General features: G+C 40.1%; 1 protein-coding gene across 1 annotated transcript; it reads left to right on the top strand.

Annotated features, from left to right (window-relative positions):
- The first annotated feature begins 1936 nt into the window (after positions 1-1936).
- On the top strand, positions 1937-21334 carry LOC104910279 (uncharacterized). Its single transcript, XM_085219973.1, is given in 7 exon segments — positions 1937-2947; positions 8075-8211; positions 11010-11167; positions 15487-15599; positions 20010-20436; positions 20439-20477; positions 20480-21334. Coding segments are annotated over 7 exon segments (1953 nt in total). The 3' UTR covers positions 20548-21334.
- The last annotated feature ends 456 nt before the right edge of the window (positions 21335-21790 follow it).

Raw genomic sequence — 21790 nt, 5'->3', positions numbered from 1 at the left:
CTTAAAGCCTTCGGGAATGCTGCTATCCCTCAGGATCTCCAGCAACTGTTTTTGTTTGTTATAATCACAGGTGCTAAACTGTTTGAAGGACCAGGATGCTACTACTTCATTAGCCTCTGAGGAGCTCAGGTTGTACTAAGCAGAGGCAGTAAATTTTCTTGAAAGATGTATGAAAATGTTAGGGCATGGGTATAATACATCTCTCTATATCTATCTATCTATCTATATATACGTCCTGCATAATGTGGGATGGCATGGCATGTTGCCTGATGCTAATATGAGGGCTTAACTTTTATGACATCTTCCCTCCCCCCGAGCCCTTAATTCTAGGCTTGCAATGTTAGTAAGGTCTATGAGCTTGTGAATAACGTTGATTGGGTAACAGGCGCTGCTCTTATTCTTTTTAGGTGGTGAAGATATCAACAAAAAATTTTGTAGGTGCGCGTATGAAAGAATACAGTTTTAAAAGAGCAAAGTAGTTCAGGACAAGTACTGTAAAATTGATGAGACTAGTTGAATGTTAATACTGACAAACTTAAGTTTCCATTATGTTGTGAAGTTCATGTCTATGTACTCCTTTTATCCTCAGTCTGAGTAATTCTTCATCACAAACCTAACAACCTAAAGAATCCCCACTGAATCCCTACTGTGGGCACAAACACAGAACTGACATGGTTGTTCTGTGCTTATGAGGAGTAAGGAAGCTTGTGAAGCCTCACACTTTCAGCCTACTGCAGAATATTTTTTTCAAATAGTGGGAGAGCCATATTACCTGTGGCTTGAGTTGCCTGATACCAAAATGTTTAGCTACTGTATGAATTTTCCAGACTTTGCATATTTAGTTTCCATTTTTTTTTTTTTTGTGGATGTGGGTTTTGTGGGGTTGGAGTTCCTGGTCTTCCTGCAAACTTTGAACAAACACTTAGGTTGCACTGGAGACCAGATCTGTGGAAAAATATCTGCCCATACTTTTATAGGTTCAGGGGAAAAATGAGTGTTGTCATGACTTGAAAGGATTCTGAAGTTTAGGAAGGTTATAATTTACTTGCTCAGATGTCTTCCTTTGTGGTACTGCTGTTCATTGTACCTGTCATCCAAGGACCTATTATATTATAACTGTTAATCTGACAGAGAAAATATCCTTGGTTCTTCAGATTTCTATGGAGAATGCAATAGAAACAAGTAGCAAAAATCTTTGGACTTCCGCTGCCTTTACTGCTTGTGTCTGAATACTGTGGGTGAGGGAAGTCATGAAACTTTATTGTAGGGAAAAGGAAATGGGATAGGATGAATGGGAGATATTAAGATAAGGGAGGGAATGGTAGAAGTTTGAGCATAAATACGTGAATGTACACTTAAGGGTGCAGGAGGGAGTGGGAAAGAATAGAATAGTGTGTACTGTTCTGATCAGATCAGACTATGTTGCACTTAAAGACGATCAGAGCTTGATGGGCAAAGTTGATTCAGAATACAGTCAACTTCTGAATACTTGGCTCATATTATCTTAATCTGGATCTCTGTAGGTAACTTTGTTCAGGTAAGACTCTGTCTCTTTAATGAGGTCTTTGTTTATATACCACCATGTGCTATGAAATATTGTGCTCCTACCTTAAAGTACGTGAAACAAAAATTGAGCAGAAGTGAAGAGAAAATACAGTATTCTAGAGGTAGCAGTCTAATCTAGAAGTAGGCTCTTCATGGTTGAGTGGTTCATTCTTGTTGGCTTTTTGTTTTGATTGAACTATTTGGCATAATTGGAGCTTCTTATAGTGAGTTTTGAGTTCAGCAGACACCTTTTCTTGTTAGCTGATGGACTCCGTTTTCTTTATTTTTTTCCAGTTCCTTAAAAAAAAATTACTTCAAGTCCTGAAGAAAGAACAAGATCTCAGTGAAGCTCTGAACTGGGAGGAGAAAGCTTTGGCATTGTAGGATTAATATGATAAAAAGAGAGCTAGTCAAGGAGCAGGTTCAAGTGGATGGCAGTCCAGAGGGATTTCAGCAAGTGTGCTCTCCTGTACAGCAGGGCCAAGGAGAAGGCTATCTCCCAGCAGCACAGCCACAGACACTGGCCCATGGTCAGCAGCCTCAGGGGGTAGGCACAGAGCATATCCAGCAGCAGAATCAAACAGTACAAGGAGGCATGGCCCTAAACATGAAATCACAGCAAGTGGATAAGGGGCGGGAGGCCCTGGAAGTGACTGTACAGGTGAGGCTTCAGAAGTTGGGCGAGGGATGGGAAGCCCCAGAAATGACAGTGCAAGTACAGCCTCAGAAGCTGAGCCCAAGGTGGGAGATGCCAGATGTGACTGTGCAGTTGCAGTTAGAGCAGCAGGGCGAAGGAACAGCTCTCCCACAAGTTACTCTGCAGGTACAGCCAAAGGTGCAGGAACGAGGAATGACTGATCTCAAGGTCACTGTACAGATGCACTTTGGCTGTGAGCCAAAAGAGGTGAGCTGTATGCGGGACCAAGGTGAGGAAATACTAGAGAACGGAGAGCAGCAGACACTAAATGAAAATCAAGGAGAGTCAGTAGCAAGATCTGAAGGTAAGAGAGAACTGGCTGTGATGGAGCTGGTTCCACAGGGAGCTCATAGTCAAAAGCAGGATCAAGAAGGAGAGGTGTTAAAATTCCAGCATGGACAAAGCCAAGAAGATGGGAGAGAAGCAGCAATGGAGATACAGGCTGAAAACAAAGCAGGCCTGCATGGTGAGGTGACAGATCAGCTATATGACCAAAACCAAAAGAAGGAAGAGCTGAAAGCAGACCTATCACTGCAGCAGGAAGGTCACAGAGATACAGAGATGGAACAGGGCCAAGGTGATGGCCAAGTAGGGCCCAAAGTGGTGACTGAAGTTGAACAAGAAGGCCAGGAGCGAGAAGTGCTTAAGAAGCGCCCACGAGAGACTCCAAATTACTTTGTCTCTATACCAATAACAAATGACCAGGTATTTTTAATTTGTTGTTCCAACAAACTTGAAAAGCATTAAATGAGAAATGTTGTTTCTAAGCTTATTAAGAAGCATAGAATAGTGAGACTTTGCTACGCTACCAGTGCAGTAAAAAACATTGTCATTTTATTCTCACAAGGTCTAATTGGTAAGTCTCTGCAATAGTATCATCTATTCTGTAATATTTTTTTAAAAGAAAGCAGTCGCTTTCACTGTCTTGAGTTGTTCCTTTCTACATTGTTTTAAAGCTATATTTAGTGCAGAGAAGACCAGAATTAATTTGTTCACCTCCTTCCCCACTGAATTGGAGAATCATCATAAAATCATAGAAAGTTTTAGTCTGGAAGGGATCTCAAGGCCCACCCAGTCCCACCCTGTGCTGTTGGCAGGGCTGCCACCCAGCAGCTCAACTGACTGGTTTCCCATCCACCCTGGCCTTGAGCACCTCCAGGGATGGGGCTTCTCTGGGAAGCTGTATCTAGGCCCCACTGCCCTCTGAATAGAAACTTTCTTCCTAACATCCACCTTAAATCTCCCTTCTTTTAGTTTAAAAGCATTCCCCCTTGTCCTGTAACTGTCTGCCCATATAAGAAGCTGGTCTCTTTTCTGTTTATAAACTCTCCTCCAGTACTGAAAGACCACAGTGAAATCTATCTGGAGTCTTCTCTAAGCTAAACAAGCCTTAGCCTTTTGTCATAAGAAGGGAACTCCAGCCTTCTGAGCATCTTCATGGCTGTCCCCTGGATCTGCTCCAACATCTGTGTCTTCCTTGTGCAGGCCCTTATGCAGTAATCCAGATGTGGTCCCATGAAGGCAGAGTAGAGGGGAAGAATTCCTTTCCCAGTTAGCCACCCTTCTTTTGATGCAGCCCAGGATACAGCTGGCCTTCTGGGCTGCAAGAGTACACTGCTGGCTCATGTCTAGCTTTTTGTCCATCAGGACCCACAAGTCCTTCTCTGCAGGGCTGTTCTCATTCAGTTCTTCTCCCATTCTGTACTTACATCTGGGATTGCCTTGACCAAAGTGCAAGGCCTTGCACTTGGCCTTGTTGAACCTCACTGGGTAAGTGGAGAATGAGAGTTTTCTTCTATTCAGAAAGGGAGATGTTGATCTATTTTCCTCTCTTACCTCGAACTTACCCTGAAACCTTAGAGAGACAGTTAATTCTGGGAGCCCACAAGTAGAGTGTGCATTCTTGTATTTCATCCATGTATATTCTGCGATTTCAATGTTTCTGAAATGTTGAGAAAGCAACAGATTTTTTTCACCTTCACATTGTTAAACGACAACAATCAGCAGAAAAAAGCATAAGTAATTTTTTCTAGAGGTTTTGTGAGGATTCTGAAACATTCCAGTTAACAGATGGTATTTCTGAAATTTGTCAAGCTAGCCTTGCAGTACTAGGATATGTCATGAAATGTCTTATGATACAAAGATACTGTGAGAGCTGGAGAAAGGTTTCACACACTGCTCAGACACTTATGTAGTACTGATTTGGAGCCTCTAACATTTCAGGGGATTGGACTAGATGATCTCCAGAGGTGTCTTCCAACTCCTCCAATTCTATGAACTTAGGCATATTACCATGCATTTCCCTTTTTAATATAAGGGAGAAGACTTGGCTTCCTTTGAGTTCCTCATCCCTTTTCAGCTGATGTGTTTTGAAGCTCATGTAATCTTCTGAAAGACAGAAACAGAATGCTTCAGTCCTGAATTTGCTACCTTTACTGGGAAGTTTTATGCCATTCAGCCTTCCCTAGACAGTTGACTTGCTGACAGTATTATCTTAGCTTCTCAGTGTGCAAAAACAGAGCCCTCTGCTCTGTACTAGCATTCACCACGCTCCCTTCAGCCTTTTCTTGATCCTGTACTGTGCACACAAATGCACTATGAAGAGGAAATGAAGACAAGCTTTGAGTTGGAAATATTAAAGAAAAAATAAAAATGAGGCTATTACACTTGGTAGAGGGAAGTTATGATTTGAATTATTGACTGCTGTGTCCTGGTGTGAGTGGAGCTAAAACAGTATTAGTAGTGTGAATTATCAATATTAATATTCGTAATGATTATGCAGGTCTTTTCCTACAAAACATATAAAATCCAAAATCTGAATGTTAACTTTGTAGATGTGAAAATATATCTCTTGGCCACCAGCTCCTGCATTAACTGATAGTGTTCTTTTCAATGAACAAACTAATACTGTTTGTTGCAGATCCTTTTTTTTTTTTTTTTCAGCTTAGGCTTCTATACAATATTTGGGGCAACTGTATTTACAATTCTGAAATGCAACAATTAAACAGAATGACTGTTTCTATTGTACAGCTTTTGTAAATTTTTTTCCCCACTCCCCAGAGTGAGAAGTCGCAGTGCAGTGGCTTGCTTTGTAAGGCTTTTGAGTTTGTTTTCGACCATAGTTAAAGGTAGAAACTCTCATGTATGTGTTAGGGGAGATGTCAAAGGTGCCTTCCTCTTCATAGGCAATTATTTTCTTTGGCTTTGTCTTGAGTGAAATAATTGCTGAAGGTTATCTGGGGGATGGACCCATATAATTTTCAGTTATTCCTACATATGACTCTTTTGAGAGGTGAACGAAAGTGCAGAGCACATCGGGAAGATAAATTCCAGGAAGGAAAAATGACTGTGTAAGCTGGAGGACAATGCTGGCGGAGGAACAGATGGGTATGCAGTGGGCAAAGAATAAATTGAGGCTGGAAAATAGGAATGAATCTGAGGAGTGAGATCATGGAAAAAAAAAAAAAAACATGAGAGCTTGGAAGAAACGTGAATGCTTAATTTATTCTGCTATTTTAATGAGATTTGAGTGTCCTAATACATGGTCTGTGACTGCATCCTGTATAGTTCTGAGTGTCACTTCTGCCTTTCTCCTTTTCTGTCAATCCTGTTCTCCCAGATTTCCTTGGTTTTACAGCAGCTCTGGTAATCTGGCAGCTCTGATGTCTCTGGCTAGTTATTCTGCCCAAGATATTCCAAGTTTATGCTCCCTTAAGGGCCACTTTCAGCAGTAGCATTGATTGACACACCTGGGTAAGGGTCTGTGTCAGGGAACATTGAAGGGTAAGGACACTGTTGCCATTGCTGTAGGCCTGGTATTTTCGTATGAGAAGTATGTGAATGTATACATATGTATACCTAATATTTGTCAACAATTCTAGTTGCTTTTGTCTCTCAAGTAGAGGTTTCTGACTTCAATGTAAAGGAACATAAGGCATGCTTTTCTAATATACTGTAGCCATTGCAATTGTCTACATAAGAGATTTAAAGATGTTACTAATTAATTCTACCCAAAATATTTCCTTCAGTGATTTTAAGAGCTCCCTTGATGATAGGGCTGAGGGCTTGTCTGTGTTTTCTTCCTTTTCAACAAAACAAAGGGAAAAACCCTGTTGCAATCCTGGTGGATGCATCAGCCCTTTCCTTTCGTGTGTTTCAGGAGGCAGGATGCCAGCTTCCAGCAATGGGTTGGGGTGGTTCTTACTTTGTAGTCTGAAACTTTCAATATTTTTACTAGTGTTCCATTCCTGTCTCCCACTCCAAATAAATAAAGTAATCCCATTAAAAGCATAGTATTATAGAAAAATATTACAAACCCCCCCAAAGCAGAAAGGTATAAGAATACTTGACATTTTCTACTAGAGAAGAGGCAGAAAGCTCTGAATATGCTTTTGTAAAGCTTGCCCACTGACAAAAAGTGGTAAGAAAATAATGAAAACGGCTTTGCAACTATCAGATATCTCTGTGAAGGAGTTTCACTCAAGTTTGACTTCTCAATTGTCTGAGCCTCAAAATGAGGAGGCAGAAAGGTCATCTTTCAAGAGTATTCTTGGAAAGATTGTAGAAGGCGGAAGTGTGAGACTGTCTTGTGGAACTGCTGACAGTGCTCATCCTATTCTGTTGAAGTAAAGGTTTCTAGTTTATGTGATCAGATATCTTGATTCCTCAGGATCTAGGCAAATATGCTGCAAGTAGCAGGCAATAATAAATTGTTCCTCAGTTACAGTAGGAAATGTCTTCAGAGTCTTTTCAATTGTATTTTTATCATAGTAATAAATGTACTATCAGTCTGGATTGAAAGAGCTCACTATTCATATCTTCAGATGAGTTGTCTTGACTGTATCTGGCTTTATCCTGATATTTATCAGCAAATTACACTAATTTATTCTACTGTCCAGGTTGTGGTGATATTCACTGGAATGCACAACTGCCAAAACATTATGTAAAAACATTGGGGGGAAAAAAAAACATTGACCCAGCTGTTTCAGCCTATGCAAGAATGAAGAGCTCTAACATGTGTGAGCATCTAGGCATGTAAACCAGCATGTGCTCACTGAAATAATCTGAAAATCCACAAATAGCTGTAATGATGGCTTCTACCAGGTGCTTTGTCCTTGAGTGACTGAATTCTTTTCTACCTGCCTTTTCTGTGATTTGCTTCTAAAACTTAACAGCCTGTTACAAAAAAAAAAAAAGCCTTTCTTTGCAATCTCTGGTTGGTTGGAGGCACTTGAGGAAAAGGCATGGATAGACTCATAAGAGCCATGCAGTTCTGGAAAACATCAACTTGGACAGCAGCATGTTTACAAAACTGATCTACTTCATTTGCTGTTAGCTTCCTTTTGGGAAGAGACATCAGTTTAATCTGTGATCAAACTTGTAATCAGAAAATGGTGTAAGATTAATTATGGGAATGCTATTCAATTTCCTAGTCTATTAAGAACTGCCTATTGCATGATGATAGCATTAATATTTACATACTGCTGTGAGTTTTATTCAAATGTGCTTAGGGTCAGATCCAGACCTAGTTTAAGATCTAGGGTGCTGGCTCACATGAGAGCTATGAATTTAGCCTGCGGGCTTAAAAAGGGAAAACAGATCAATCCATTGGTGGAAAAGCTAACTTAGGAGCTGAATCTGAATGTTATGCAATAGATCTTGGGGAGTGTGGGGATGGATTTTGGTTTTGCAGTTGGACTCGAACTGGGTCTGTATTTTTGTGTGTGAGATGCTTCAGCTTTGTCTATTACATATATATGTATTTTTCCCTGCAATACCTGGACACTCCAGAATGACATTTTACTTTGCTGTTTCCTATTTACTGCATTGCAGATTTTGGATAGAATTGAAGATGTCCAAGAGCTCATATTCACAAAGGAGCCTGACTTGTTGAGAGCTTTTCTTCCTGTTCAGACTATGCACCTAACTGTAATTGTTGCTCACCTGAGAACAGAAGAAGAAGTAAAAAAGTAAGAATTCTGCCAAATTCTAGTATAGTTAATTAATCTGTAAATGTGATAACCTTATTTCTGTTGTGAATAATTTTAATGGGGCATATCAAGTTTCTTTCTTAGGATTTTCTGATCAGTTTCTGGCTTTTTTTTTTTTTGACATGATAACAAAAAGCTAGATGGGATGCTTCAGGGTCTGAAATTTTGTGCATCTGTCATGAGATGGGGGAGATGGCAGCATGGCTGTGAATGGTAGTACTGCTATGTTTTTACCATAAATTAACTCAACAAATATAAATTTTCCCAAGCTGCTGCCTACTGAGAAGCCACAGTGTTTCAGATCAGCCGTGCTTGTATCAGCTGGAAAACATTAACTGATAGATCATGTTGCAGTAAGGAAAACAAAAGTCTGCCTAGTTCCTTTTCAAGATGTACTCATTTAATTCAAGTTGGGGGCTGTCAGTGGGGTCCTCTGAGTTATGATGGGCATAGTGGAAGAGGACTTAGGAAAACAGCCCCCATGGTTGGAAAGCTGCTAATATGGATGTCAAAGTAGGCAGAGTGTGCTGGAGCTTCTTCTCTAAGCCCTTTGCACTGGGCATGAGAAAAAAGTGAAGGAAGGTCCTTTGGCACTGGGAAAGCTTGGTAGAGATGTAGAGAGCATCTTTCTCCAGGAGCCTTTACCCATGTTGTGGATGACAATCTTGCCCATGGCAGGGGGTGGAACTAGATGATCTTTAAGGTCTATTTCCAACCTAAGCCATTCTGTGATAAGCAAAGAAATGGCAAAAATAAATAAATAAAAATAAAAACAAAAAATTCAGGCCTTTGTATCATGTGACACAGGACAGAAAGCAGGATGCCTGGACATAAAGCAAAATGCTTGCTATAAGGAAGTTTTTTTTTTTTTTTTTTAACTAAGAACAACCAACAAAAAGATTAAACAGAAAAAATAAGCCCAAAAGATAGAGATGGCTAAGCAGGACTAAGATGGAAATGCAAATGACAAATTTGTATGTGCCTTATTTTAAAATGACCTGGTTTACTGTTCATTCAAGAACAGGAGGGCCTGTTTTTTTGGGAGGGCCTGAGGGAAAGTAGATGAGAACCTTTATATAGGTTGAGGAGCCTGTGTGTGAAAGTTGCTACACAATGCACAGTAATTTGGTAATAAAAATCCCTGCCAGTGCTGCTGACTAGGCAGGCTGTCATCCAAGAGGATAGGAAACTAAAGGAGAGCAGTGATCAAAATGGGAATCAATCAGCTGGAGAGGTGAATGAAGCAAGTGGTGTTAATGAACTTAAGAGTGAATGTGTGCCTGTAATACAGAAATAATAGGCATACCTAATGAAAAGTAGATCTTACTTGCCAGATGCTTTTCGTCCTTTATCTTCTACATAGCTGCAGTCCTACCGAAGCTGCCGTTCAGTGGCTATGGCTCTACATCGCCATTTGAAAGAAAAGGTTGTCTTAGTTGTTAAGCCAACAATTTATCTACTCATGCTGATAGCACTACTGAAACTTACAGCAGGAGGAAGGCATCTTCAGATCTCATGACAAAATCTCTTCCAGCAATGTTTAATGGTGGTTTGGGCATTACAGCCTTAAGTGAGGGAACAGGTTATCCCTGCTTGTTAAGTTAGAGGAAGCAAAATTCTCTATTGTGAACTCATTCCTTTTCTACCTTAAGTGCTGTCCTCAGCAAATTTTCATTTGCACAATCTCCAGGAGTCTCGAGAAGCAGCAGCTCTGATGTAACAATTAATAATATCAATACATTACTCAGAATTGGTCATAATGCTGACTGTTGTAGGCTAAAATGACCTTCATATGCATGAAATACTTTCCTATGAAGATCAGGGCACAGAACTTGTGCCATAGGGATTGCAGTGCTGTTTTCCTGTTTGGATAATGTAATACAATAGTAAGATAACTTTTTTAAATAATGAAGCAATGTAGTCCAAACTTCTAGGTGTAATGATAAAGTAAACTTGGGAAGCAGCAGCCCACAGACTGGTTTCCTGTGATCCTCAGTTGCAAAGTATTCTGTTATACGCATAAGGTATTACTGGAAGACCTCTGCTCAAATCCACGGGCCTGATGTCTGACAGGATCCTTTCTCCAGAGGCACCTGTAGCACTTCAGTGGATATTATATTACTGAAAGACATGACGTTCACTTCTAAGGAACTAGTTAGTTAAATTCTGTTAGAATGTTTAAGTAAAATGGTTGAGGTATTGTCTTTTGGTAATCCACATTCTTCAAAGATTTATGTGCACAGCAAGGTGTGTGTCAAAACTTATATAGATTATTATAGTGAGAGCTCTAGGTCCCATTTCAACCATCAGTTTATTTTAAGAACTGTCCTTGAAATACAATGGAGATGAATGTTAAATATGCTGCAGCTGGAAACATGGATTTATTTAAGTTTTAGATTAAAACTAGTGAACTGGTTGAAAATTGCAGTGACAGAGGTTTAAATTTCATGACAAATAAGTTCAATTTTATCCCTTTGACTGCTTAGCAGTAACATATTTGCACAGACATTTCTGACATGTTAATGACTTGAACATCCACTTCTCAGCAAAAGTCATTTCTACTGTATAAACTGAAATTGAAGGTATTGAAAGACATAATTTACTTAATGCCTGTGCAAAGGTATTTGCCCTGGAATATAGTGTAACTGTTACATCTTATCTAGTGCTACAGAGTGGCCAAAACCAGGTATATTATCTGATATTAAAAAAAAAAAAAAAATCCACATTAAGTCAGACTTCTTTCAAAATACAATGGGTTTCTTAATTTTTTTTTTAAGGGCTGTTCTGGCACTGAAGCAAAGCAAGACCAAAGTGGAAGCCATTTTGCAGGGTGAAGACCTTATTATGACATTTCATGGGATTGGACAGTTTAACAATCAAGTGATATATGTGAAAATGTCAGAGGAAAACCAGAAAATGCTTTGCAGAATTGCAGGTATGTGCTTAATCTGACTCTTTACTACTTGTGGTAAACTAATTTGCAGAGTCAACTTTTCTAAGTGCTGGCCCGAGCTGTTGTGCTTGCTTTATAATATGCTGTCTTTCCTTTGTCTCTTTATTAAGTATTTAATGTGAAGCTGTCAGCTGCAGAAGAGGATAAAAGCAAATTGTGTACTAATTTGGGACAGGTGAGAAGCCAAGGCATTTGTCTTGTAACAAAGCAAGGCTATTCCAGCAGGCCCTGCAGACTCGATCTTACAGCCTGCTGGTGTACATAGGTTTTCAAAGTGAAACCTCAACTTTGAGGCCCTATCCATTCTAGTGAACTGGAAGCCTTGAGAGTGCTGACTTAACTTGAGTTTCCTCTAAATTAAGGCATGCATGGAATGGCTATTACTGCTTGGACAGGATGTTACAAACAGCAGTGTTTGCACATATATGTGTACTACCAGCAGATGAATTTTCTCTTCCACTGCAGAGGGTGGAACCAAAGTACAGCAGTGGCTTCTTTCCCCTATTCTAAAATCCCTAAGCAGAAATGGGTTCACGGATGTTCCAGTTCTTAACTGTTAACCTTCATCTGAACACATCATCTGAAAGGTTTGATGCTCTTCCCCTTTCCCTCATCCTTTTCTGTTTTTTTAGGAGCTTGTTTAGCTTGCAATGCAGAACCTACTCTGTGTTCTGTGCTTCAACTTACAACAGAGCAGAAATAATCAATATATGCTTTTTGTTTGCAAAAGGAGGCATAGTTCTACTAATGTTTCTCAAAAAGGCATACAGCACAAAGAGACTGATCTTCAAAGGATGTTTTGCTTTTTTCAGAATACTGTTTTCTGTTTAAGGCTGCTTTATCTCTACTCCAATTCCTAGCTTTGACAATTAGTCTTGTTCCCTTCTCCTTCTATTTATTTTTCTCCAAGTAATCAGTATTGCAACTAGACAGAAAATGCCTCTCAACATCACCAGGTTCTTTGCATCAGCTAAATGAACCACTTCACTGCCCATTACCTTCAACTTCAGCATTCTTTTCCCTTACTGTTCCCTTTGTGGTAGGGTGTTATGTTAACTCAAAACAGCTGTGCTTCTGTTAAAAGTAGTCTGCCATTATGCATACTTGCTAGATTAGGTCCTCAACAAACTTCTTAATGCCCAGACTGTTTCTTCAAAGTTGACCCAAAATAACCTTGACTGAAAGACGGCTAAGTGGAATGTGCGTTATGTAGCTTCATCTGAGATCAATTTTGCCCAGCCCAGACCATGAGATACATGCTTCAATACCACTGAAAAAAGGGACAGTTTCTCAATTTTGGTAGAGCCCCATCCTAGTTCTCTCCTCGCTTTCTTCTGCAAGATGAAGTGAATGCCTCCTCTTTTCTCTTGACTATTGTTGTTTTCTCTCCTGCTCCATTTTGCTTTACTGAGGACTTTATTCCTAATGAATCAAGAGACACGCATGATCAATCTTTATCATTCTATTTAGCAACAGCAAAAATGTTTAAATTTGGTTCTGCAGAATGTGTGCTATGTTTTTCTTAATATTTTTAAAGGCTATTGGAGCTGCATTAACACTGAAAACCTCTACAGTAGTGAGTGTCTTAATTACTTCCTTATTCCTTTCTGTTCCATTCCTGGGTCACCTCCATCTTTAGAATTCTGTAAACCCAGGATCCACCCTTTGATCTGAACCCCTTTCCAAATAAACTGGAGAAGAATAATTTTGATTCCAAACCACAGAAATACTTCATCAGTACTTGCATCTGTTTAACGTAGTATGATTGTTCATTGATTGCTGAAATACTTCCTTGGCTGAGAGACAAGCTGCCAGCTTTCAAGTTGTTACTCTGTCACCAATGGCTTTGCTATTCAGAGTGGTGTAACTTCCAGCGTTTTTCTTTCTGCATAGTTTCTGTTCATTTCTAGAACTTAATGAATCTGGGAATTATGCAAATATATAGCAAATTACATCATTTTAAATACATCTGCAAATGCTTGTCCGGTTTTCCTTCTTCTTTCCTCTTTCAGCATAGAGTTAATAGTTATATAATGAGTAGGGATTTTCTTTTCCTAACGTTTAATCAGTAGTTTTAGTTGCTTGTGAGGTAGACGTGGATTTCCAAATATTGCCTTGTAAGTTTGATGGCAAATAATTTGACTGACAGAGATCAAGCCACTCCTGCCAGCTGCCTCTGCCTCATTGTACCCTTATCAAATTGTTGAAATTATCAATAACTTGTCAACAGTTCAGCCTGTTTTAATGGAGTTTTCAACCTCTGAAGTGTTCCTGGGTTTAAGAAAATAAAAATGTTTGGCTGTTTGTTAGTTCTCATATCATAGACATAGAATCATTAAAGTTGGAGAAGACCTCTGAGCTAATCTGGTCGAACCATCCACCTACCACCACTATTGAACGCTAAACCATGTCCTTTAGTACCACATCTGTCATAGACTTCAGTTTTAAAGTAAAGAGAAATTCATCCTGCCTCTTGATTAATTCACTGCAGTTAATTGGTAGATACTGGATAATACTGACCTCTTCTTGTCACAGTGACATTGTCTACTGTGAAGGAGGTAATGTTTAATTTGTCATAGGATTTTCTTATGTTATTAACAAAATGAGCTAGAGAAGATGGTGACTGGAAAACTGAGTGGTAAGCTTGTTCTTAAGCTGACTTCTTGAAGATGCTTCCCAGCCTTGACTTTCCTTTCATCATCAGCCTCTTTTGTAAGACTGACAGGAAGACCTTCACTCTGCAGTAATAACTCACTGTTGCTTGGTGGGACTGGTTTTGAGTGAAGGTAAGGAGACACTGCTCTGGTCTGATATTGTTAACCTATAATTTACTAGCTTCTGTGCATCCCAAGGATGATTTCTCCAGATATGTGAAGAAAAACAGCTCTTCTCTCAAAAGGAAGCGTTCATATAGGGCTTGTTGTGCTTTGGCCTAATGGTATAGGTGCTAGAGGAATTAGCATGTTTCTTTGTGTTAACATTCATTCTGATAAAGTACCAGAGATGCTGTACAGGTAGTTTGATACGCCACCATAATCACCTAGTACAATTTTCAGATGGCCTAAAGTATCTATGTTCACACTGGACCTACAGCAAGATTGTATCCTCCTGTGGTGGAAATTGAGATGGGTAGGTGGGCATCCTGTAAGGCATCTGAAGTAGCATGAAGTGCTTGTTCAGGTAATTGGAGACTATTTATATATTTTTCCAGCTGGAAAACATAAAGCAATTCCCTTGGCAAAGTGACCAGACAGCCCCAGCTGCTATTTCATTGCAAATACTGAAAAGAAGCATTTTAATGTATTAATTAGCTAAGCTACAGGCTTGCCTTGATATGAATGCTTATTACAAACTAGTAAGTAAACATGCAGTTAAACTTCCTGAAAGATGGAAACAAGAAAATGGAAGTAGGGTGCTTTCAAGCAATGTACTTATCAAAATATGATATGCTATTTGTAACACATGCTTCTATGCCAAACCTACTTCTTCCAGTGTTTAAGTGATTTAGGAGTAACAGATTGGCATAATGTTGTAGGCTCTGGCAAGAAGAACCATATTTATGTTGCAGGTTTCCAGGGCAGGTGTTGATCTTTGTGTTTTTGTCTCATTTATAGATTCAAGCTATAAAGACTCCTGTCAATAAGAAAAATTGCAAAATACTCCAGCTTCATCCAAAGCTTTCAATGTTTTTGGAGTTATTGTTCACTATTGAGGTGTTTCTTGTTCTGCAATAGCTGTATTTAATTTTCTATGTTTGTAAGATTTGCAAAGGTCTGCCTGCTGGCTTCACCTTGCTGTCCTTGTGAGGCTGCATCCCACCCTTTGACGTTGATGAAAACCAATGCATAGATCAACTTGATTTAATTTGGTTGGTCATTACAATCCTTGGCTGAAAGACCTTGAATATAAATTTTGGAGTTGCTCACAGTCACTTCTTTCAATGGGGGATAAGGTCTTACTGCTTTAAACTGTGGCCAGAGTTTTTTTTAACTGACATCTCTGTAAATGATTCCTATTTTATCTGGAAAGGAATTCTATGTTTGTGACTTTTCCTTCTCAATTTCTGTCTTGGCTGTGGAGTTGTACTTGCTTTGTGGACCTTGACATTTCTTTTTGGTAATATTTTGTCTACCGTGTTTCTTATTTTGTCGCCCATGATGATATGACAACCGTTTCTCTCATGCTGTGTTTTAACTGTGTGTCTTGCTCAAGAAAGGAATGGTGAGAATCTTATCTCACCCTTAACCTTCTAAATATTTTTCTTCATCTCCTGATTATTAGTTTTTCTTTTTCTTTACCAGAAGCTGTGGAAAAATCTTTTAATGAAATGAATCTCGACATTTCAGGGAGCAAGGATTTCAAACCACATCTTACTTTTTTAAAGCTTTCCAAGGCACCAAGACTGAAAAGAAAGGTAACTACATTTAAAACACTTCTTACTAGGATCTGTTCAAGAGAGTTTCTTTCTAATGACTTTCTTTGGGGGTGTGGGGGGCTATATGGTTAAGTGAGTTATATTGCAGTTAGAGGAAAAGGAATATTCTATTGCTTAGCAGAGCTTGTAGATAGACTGGCCAAAACAGTTAAATTTCTTCATATCCAATAGGAAGAGAGAGTGCCTCTTCCCCACATTGTATTAAGGCTGTAATGGTAGAGTACAGAGCACTTTCCTCCTTCTATGGCCTGTAGAATCTGCATGAAAATACCATGTCAAGCTGATTCCATTGGATGGAATGGCTTCTAAACAATATTTATGAGAACAAGATTAATGTCATGTTGGAAGCCAGGCTGGTGCTTTGATTTATGCTAGAAATGTGTGACATGCTTTTCTAACCTTTACTGCAGCATTGTATGGTTTATCACATACAATTAAAATAAAAAACAACTCTGATTAGATTGTTCATTTCCCAGTGGAATATGGTCCTGCTTGTTTCCAGGGATAGTTCTTGTATTTATGAGGCCAATATATTGCAAACCTGAAACAGTAAAGGAGTATGCACAAAGAAAACAGAACATGTTATAATAGCTGGGGAAAATGACCTTGTATTTGTGCATTTCAGTACTTCATATTGACTTGATAGCTGCCTTCTGTGTACGTGGTACAATCAAAGTTGGATAGCACTGATAGTTCTGTGCTGGAGGCTTTTTTCTTTTATACTGCCTATAGGGAATTTAATGAGCACAAGCATCAGCAATATCTAATGTAAAAAAAAAAAAAAAAAGTGCAATAGGAAAGTAAGAATTACCGATTTTTATCTAAAGCATAATCACACTTCCTTTTATTATCCAAGTCTGAAAGTTTTGGGCACCACTGAAAAGAGCTTGACCGCATTCTCTTTGCGCTCTTCCTTCAGGTATTTATATACTTTGAGATTTCCCTGAACATTCTGCAGACTCAACAGCCCCAGCTCTATTAGCCTTTCCTCATAGAGGAGAAGCTCCAGTCCATCCATTGTCATGGTCCTTTACTGGAGTTTCTCCAGTAGTTCCATGTCTCTTATATGGGGGAATCCAGAAACGGATGCAGCACTCCAGGTGTGGCCTTGCCAGTGCTAAATAATGGGAGAGATCACCTCTCTTCACCTGCTGGCAATACTTTGGCAATATAGCTAGCCATCTTTGTGTGATAAGGGCACACTGACTCATGTTCAACATGGTTTCCACTAGAACCCCCTGGGTTCTTTTCTACACAGCTGTCTAGCTGTCTACCAGTGGATGCAGAGCTGCACTTCCCCTCTCTGAGCTTCATGAGGTTCTTGTCAGCCCATCTCTCAGCCTTTCCTTCTGGATGGCAGCACAACCCCCGGGTGCATCAGTCACCGTTCCCTGTTTTGTATTATCTGCAAACTTACTGAGGGTGCACTCTCCCCCATTGTCCAGATCATCAAAAAAGATGCTAAACAGGACTGGACCCAGTACTAACTCCTGGGGTGCTCTGCTAGTTACTGGCCTTGTACTAGACTTCACCAATGACCACTACTCTGTATCTTGCCACTCAGTGAGCTTTCAGTCCAGCATGTGTATCAGCAGATACTCTGAAGTTCTTAGAGGAATCAGTGTCAAAAGCATTACTGAAGCCTACATAAATACCTGCTGCTCTCCCCTTGCCTTCCAGTTTTATTGCTCATTTCTGTCCTCATATTCATATGCATCTTAATGTTCTTGCTCCTAAAATACTGTTCCACTCACTGGAGCCATGATGTATAAGCAGAGTAAGATTATGTATTAAGTTAGTTTTTAGGGCACATATGGCTGCTGAATGCCCACATGCAGTCTCTATAGGGCTTAACCATAGATAAAGGTTTTAATCTCAAAGAGCAAACTGGAATATTACCACATAGCTTTTGAGATCTGACATACCAAACTGAAAATACTAACAACTTGATTCGTCTCTTCTCAAGTCTAAATCTAAGGGGCAGGGAAGGAAAGCTGTGTATTTTTTCTAATAGCCCGTTCCTGAAGACTGTTGGAAAGAAACAAATCTTCACCTTCTTAAGTACTAGAAGATGCCAAGATACAAGAAAGACAAAATATTTTTTCATGCTAGTATGGATCACAGTTATTATGATGCCATCTACTGGCTATAATTACTTTATAACATAAATGTGTCCCTGTAATTTGAATGCTATTTACATATTTCATACAACTTCAATACCTTTCATATAAAGCTTGAGAAATGATGAACATTTTTTTTTTTTTTACATCTCAAGAATGCTTTTTTCATAATAAGGTGTGTGATACGATACAGTTCTTGCAGCCTTTGTTCCTCTTTATGAGAAAGGAGGATTTAGTCCTCTTTAAAACTTCTACAAGTTCAAACTTTGATCTCAGGAAATTGTGCATCTTTGACTTTGAGTCTGAAGGTCCCAAGAGGTCTGGGAGGGCTTTGCTTGTGTGCCATTTAGCTTGAATTACTACCAAAGGAGCAGTATATGCTGCTTGTTGATGACATTCAAAATGTGTGCCACATCTCTAGCATAAATATAAAATATGGGCTCTGCAGGTTTTTCCGACCTCAGTTTAAAATGAGCCAAAAGGGAGTAGCTCACATCTTCAGAGAATCCACTACAGTGTCTGCTGCTGAAGAGGCTTTTCCAGTGCAAAAAGTCAGTCTTGCTCACCTGTGTCAGACCAAGGCCAAGTGCCACCACTCAAAAGTGGGGGAATGTTTGCTCCTGCTTTTAAGCTACATCATACTGCTTGATGTAGATTCAGTTGGTGCAAGTCTGCAAACAAATGCTACCCAGACTGGATGATAGCAAGCCTATGGAATCCCTTATATTAAAATATTCTGGTTTTGATAAAAAAGGCTACTTGGTAAGCTGTCTTTGTGATCTTACAAAAGCTTCCACTGTCCTCCTAAATGTGTGGTGTACAGTTATAGCTAGGAGTGTTGAGGTGACTGATGTACCTGCGTACCCAACTGCCTGGCTCTGACTGATACAAGGATGCATTTGCTCAGTTATACTCTGAAGCGCTTTGGCCATCTGGGTTGTGCTGAGGGGTAGCAGTTCCTGTAGTGGTTGTTATTGGAGCTGCTTGCATCTGGCTTTGTCTGGGTGCCACTGGCTGTCTCTTGCCATTCCCACATGGTGCATGCCTGCTCATGCAGAGACTTGCCAAAAGGGCTGTTACAAGGAAGCTTGTAAGGAGACCTCTTGTTCTTTACGGATATACACCCCTGAGCATTTGAGAACTAAACAAAATGATTGAGACTACTTTGAAGGGATGTGTTGCAAAGGGTTCCTCAGACTCTTACTACTGTGCTTTCAGTTAGGTTCATCCTCCTCCTTCACTTCTTTATTTAAATTGGCAGCCTGTTGCTGGCAGGGATTGTGTCGCCAGCCCTGATGATCTCTGCACAGAGTAGCTAGTGCTTCTGTGCTTGAGTTTTCTGGGAGGGAGGACTGCAAAGAAACTGTTTGTACTACAAATCGGAGTATGGGGGACCACTGACTTAGGAACTATTTCCATCTCAGCAGTCCTAAGTTATGATGCTTTGATAGGCTTTGATTATGGCAGAGGAAGCTGCTTTTTCTTTGTCTGTGAAACAAATGTGTCAACATTTCAAAACACATTTGTAAGAGTAAGTGCTTCCATTCACACACTGTATCTGCAGTAGCATTTGATTGTAGAGATACTAACAGTGTCTGGCAGCTACATCAGAGCAGCAGTGATTTCCCCCCCCCCTTTTTTTTTTTTTTTTACTGGCTTGCTTACATGAGCTTGTTTTCACAATCATAGAATTGTTAAGGTCAGAAAAAACCTCTAAGACCATAAGTTAAATTTCTTTTGAATACTTCTCTGCTGACAGAAGTAGCTGCACCAGCTGTATTTTGAACTTGTGACTTAAATACCACTGTGAAATGTGCACATCAAGAAGGATAAATCTTTCAGTCTGTGAAAGTATCAGTGGGTTGAGAAACTAAACAGATTCAGCTTTAAGTGAAGTAAAAAAAATCCTCCTGAAGGCAATTCAGGACTCTAGGGAATAGTTTGCCTGTGTTGTTGTGACTGCTAACTTGCTCACAATATCTGAAATTCCATAGATGTGTTTGAGTAATAGTAATGGAATTAAACCTATCTGTTTCTGTATCTCTGTCTCTGTTGGTATGTTCCAGCTTGTGGGGGATTCAGCAGAAGATAAACTTCTTAAGAACCGGCTATTAGTACTGTTACATCCCTATCAACTTCAGCAGTACATATGAAGTAGATATTATTATCCTAATGGGGGTGGGTGGGTATTTAAACTATATTTAAAGTACATGATGTATGTAACTTATTTATGCATGTGTAAATGTCACAATGCTCTCTCAACATTTAGGGATTCAGAAAAATTTGTTTGGATTTGTACAAAGAATACGAAGACAGTTATTTTGGCACAGAGATCTTCAGTCGAATTGATCTCTGTGCCATGCGCAAGAAGAAACAGGAATCTGGTTACTATTACTGCGAGTGTTCAATTCATGTGGGCTCCAGAGGTGCAGAAGAGAGCAAAGAACAAGGAATGCAGACAGATGTGAAAGCAACAACCAGTGAAGCCCCTTCAAGTACTGCAGGGGCTGAAACAGAAGTGACTGCTGTGAGCTGTGACCTTGCCTCGCATTCAGTAGTAGCTGACAATAAACCATCTGAAAACATTGCTGAGGCTTTAATTGTGAGTGAAGAGAAAGAAATCAATAAGATGAATGGACAACCTGAAGGCACAGATGAGACTTCTCTTGCATCTGATGAGGTCTGCCCAAATGTGGCCTGTTGCTGAGTGTGGAAGAAGGAAAAGAAAAAGCCAACATATAGGTGGTAGTCTGCAGGAAACTGAAGCAATGGAATCTGCACCTGATGTGCCAACAAGTTCTGGCTGAAATTGTTATAGCTCTTTGTGATCTGGGTCCACCTTTGGTGATGGTGGAGGAAGGCAACTGCTGTGGCATAGGGCTGGGGAAGGAGGTAGGGATAGCGAAATTTTGACAGGAGAAGGACTTTCTTGGAGACTGACAGAATCAGAAGTAGAAAAAACTCAGAAAATATCATGTAATACTGTGTCCAAATGGTGAAATGCCTGGGTCTAAAGAAAAAAAAACTGCAGGTGTCTGTGTTTGAACCAGAAAGATAAATTTGTCTGGAGCATACAGGGTAAAGCTATGCACTGAAGCCAAAGCAGATGTCAGAAACACGCGTTTCAGAAGTAGAGGTTTCTGCCTTGGTCTCATCTCTTCCCCCTGTCCCCTCTGCCTTTACCTTCTCTGTATTGGCAGCCCCTGTCTCTGCCCTCTCCCAGGGAGTGCACACAGCTGCTCTGGGTTAAGGTTCTGCACTGTTCCTGTGACAATCATGCCTGCCAGTGGTAGGGCTTCAGTTGTTAATGTGCTTGTGTGAACTATGTGCTTTGGTTCCACTAGTAGCTACTGAATGAAAAAATGTTGTCTGACTTATGGAAATGGATTATTTTATTCCACTACAAGATACTGTAATACTAAGTATTTTTCCTTACAGGTGAGCTGTTAAGGTAGGACAAGAAGGGTGATCCATAATGAACTAATTATGTAAAAAGCCTTGGAGCAGATGAGGCAACACAGTCTTTCTCTAACCCTCCTTAATGTCACAGTCCTAGGACAGGACAAACCAGAACCGCGTTCACTTCTGGCAGGATGAGATTAAGAGCTCTGTGCCGCTGCTGGGGCTGAAGCCTCTTTGCTTTTTTGCATGTTACCCTCCGAAGCCGCAGATCCGTGCTGGCGGCTCCCGGGCCAGCAGGTGGCGCTGCGGGAGAGCTGCGGGAGAGCGGCGGCACCGGGAGCGGAGGAACAAGCTACGTACATGGGGATTGGGCAGCTCCGGAGGGGGCAATGGAGGTGGGAAAGATGGCCAAGAGCCTGGAAAATGCTGTGCACCCCGTTCTGCTCTCTACCTGATTATTTAAAAATGATGTTTGGCCTTGAAAAGTCTTGTTTCTTCAGGAAAATGTGTGCATTGTGAGGGGAGAAGTGTAGTAGTTCAGAAGTATCAAGCATATGGTGTTTGGCTTCCATACATGGTGCACAGGAACACAGCTCTGGACAGAGCATCCAGTGTGCACTCTATTAAACTAACATTGTGAAATTAAGC

Source organism: Meleagris gallopavo, chromosome 3 (assembly GCF_905368555.1).
Source record: "Meleagris gallopavo chromosome 3, MGAL_WU_HG_1.1, whole genome shotgun sequence".
Classification (NCBI taxonomy): domain Eukaryota; kingdom Metazoa; phylum Chordata; class Aves; order Galliformes; family Phasianidae; genus Meleagris; species Meleagris gallopavo.
This window is presented reverse-complemented; position numbering and strand designations above follow the sequence as displayed.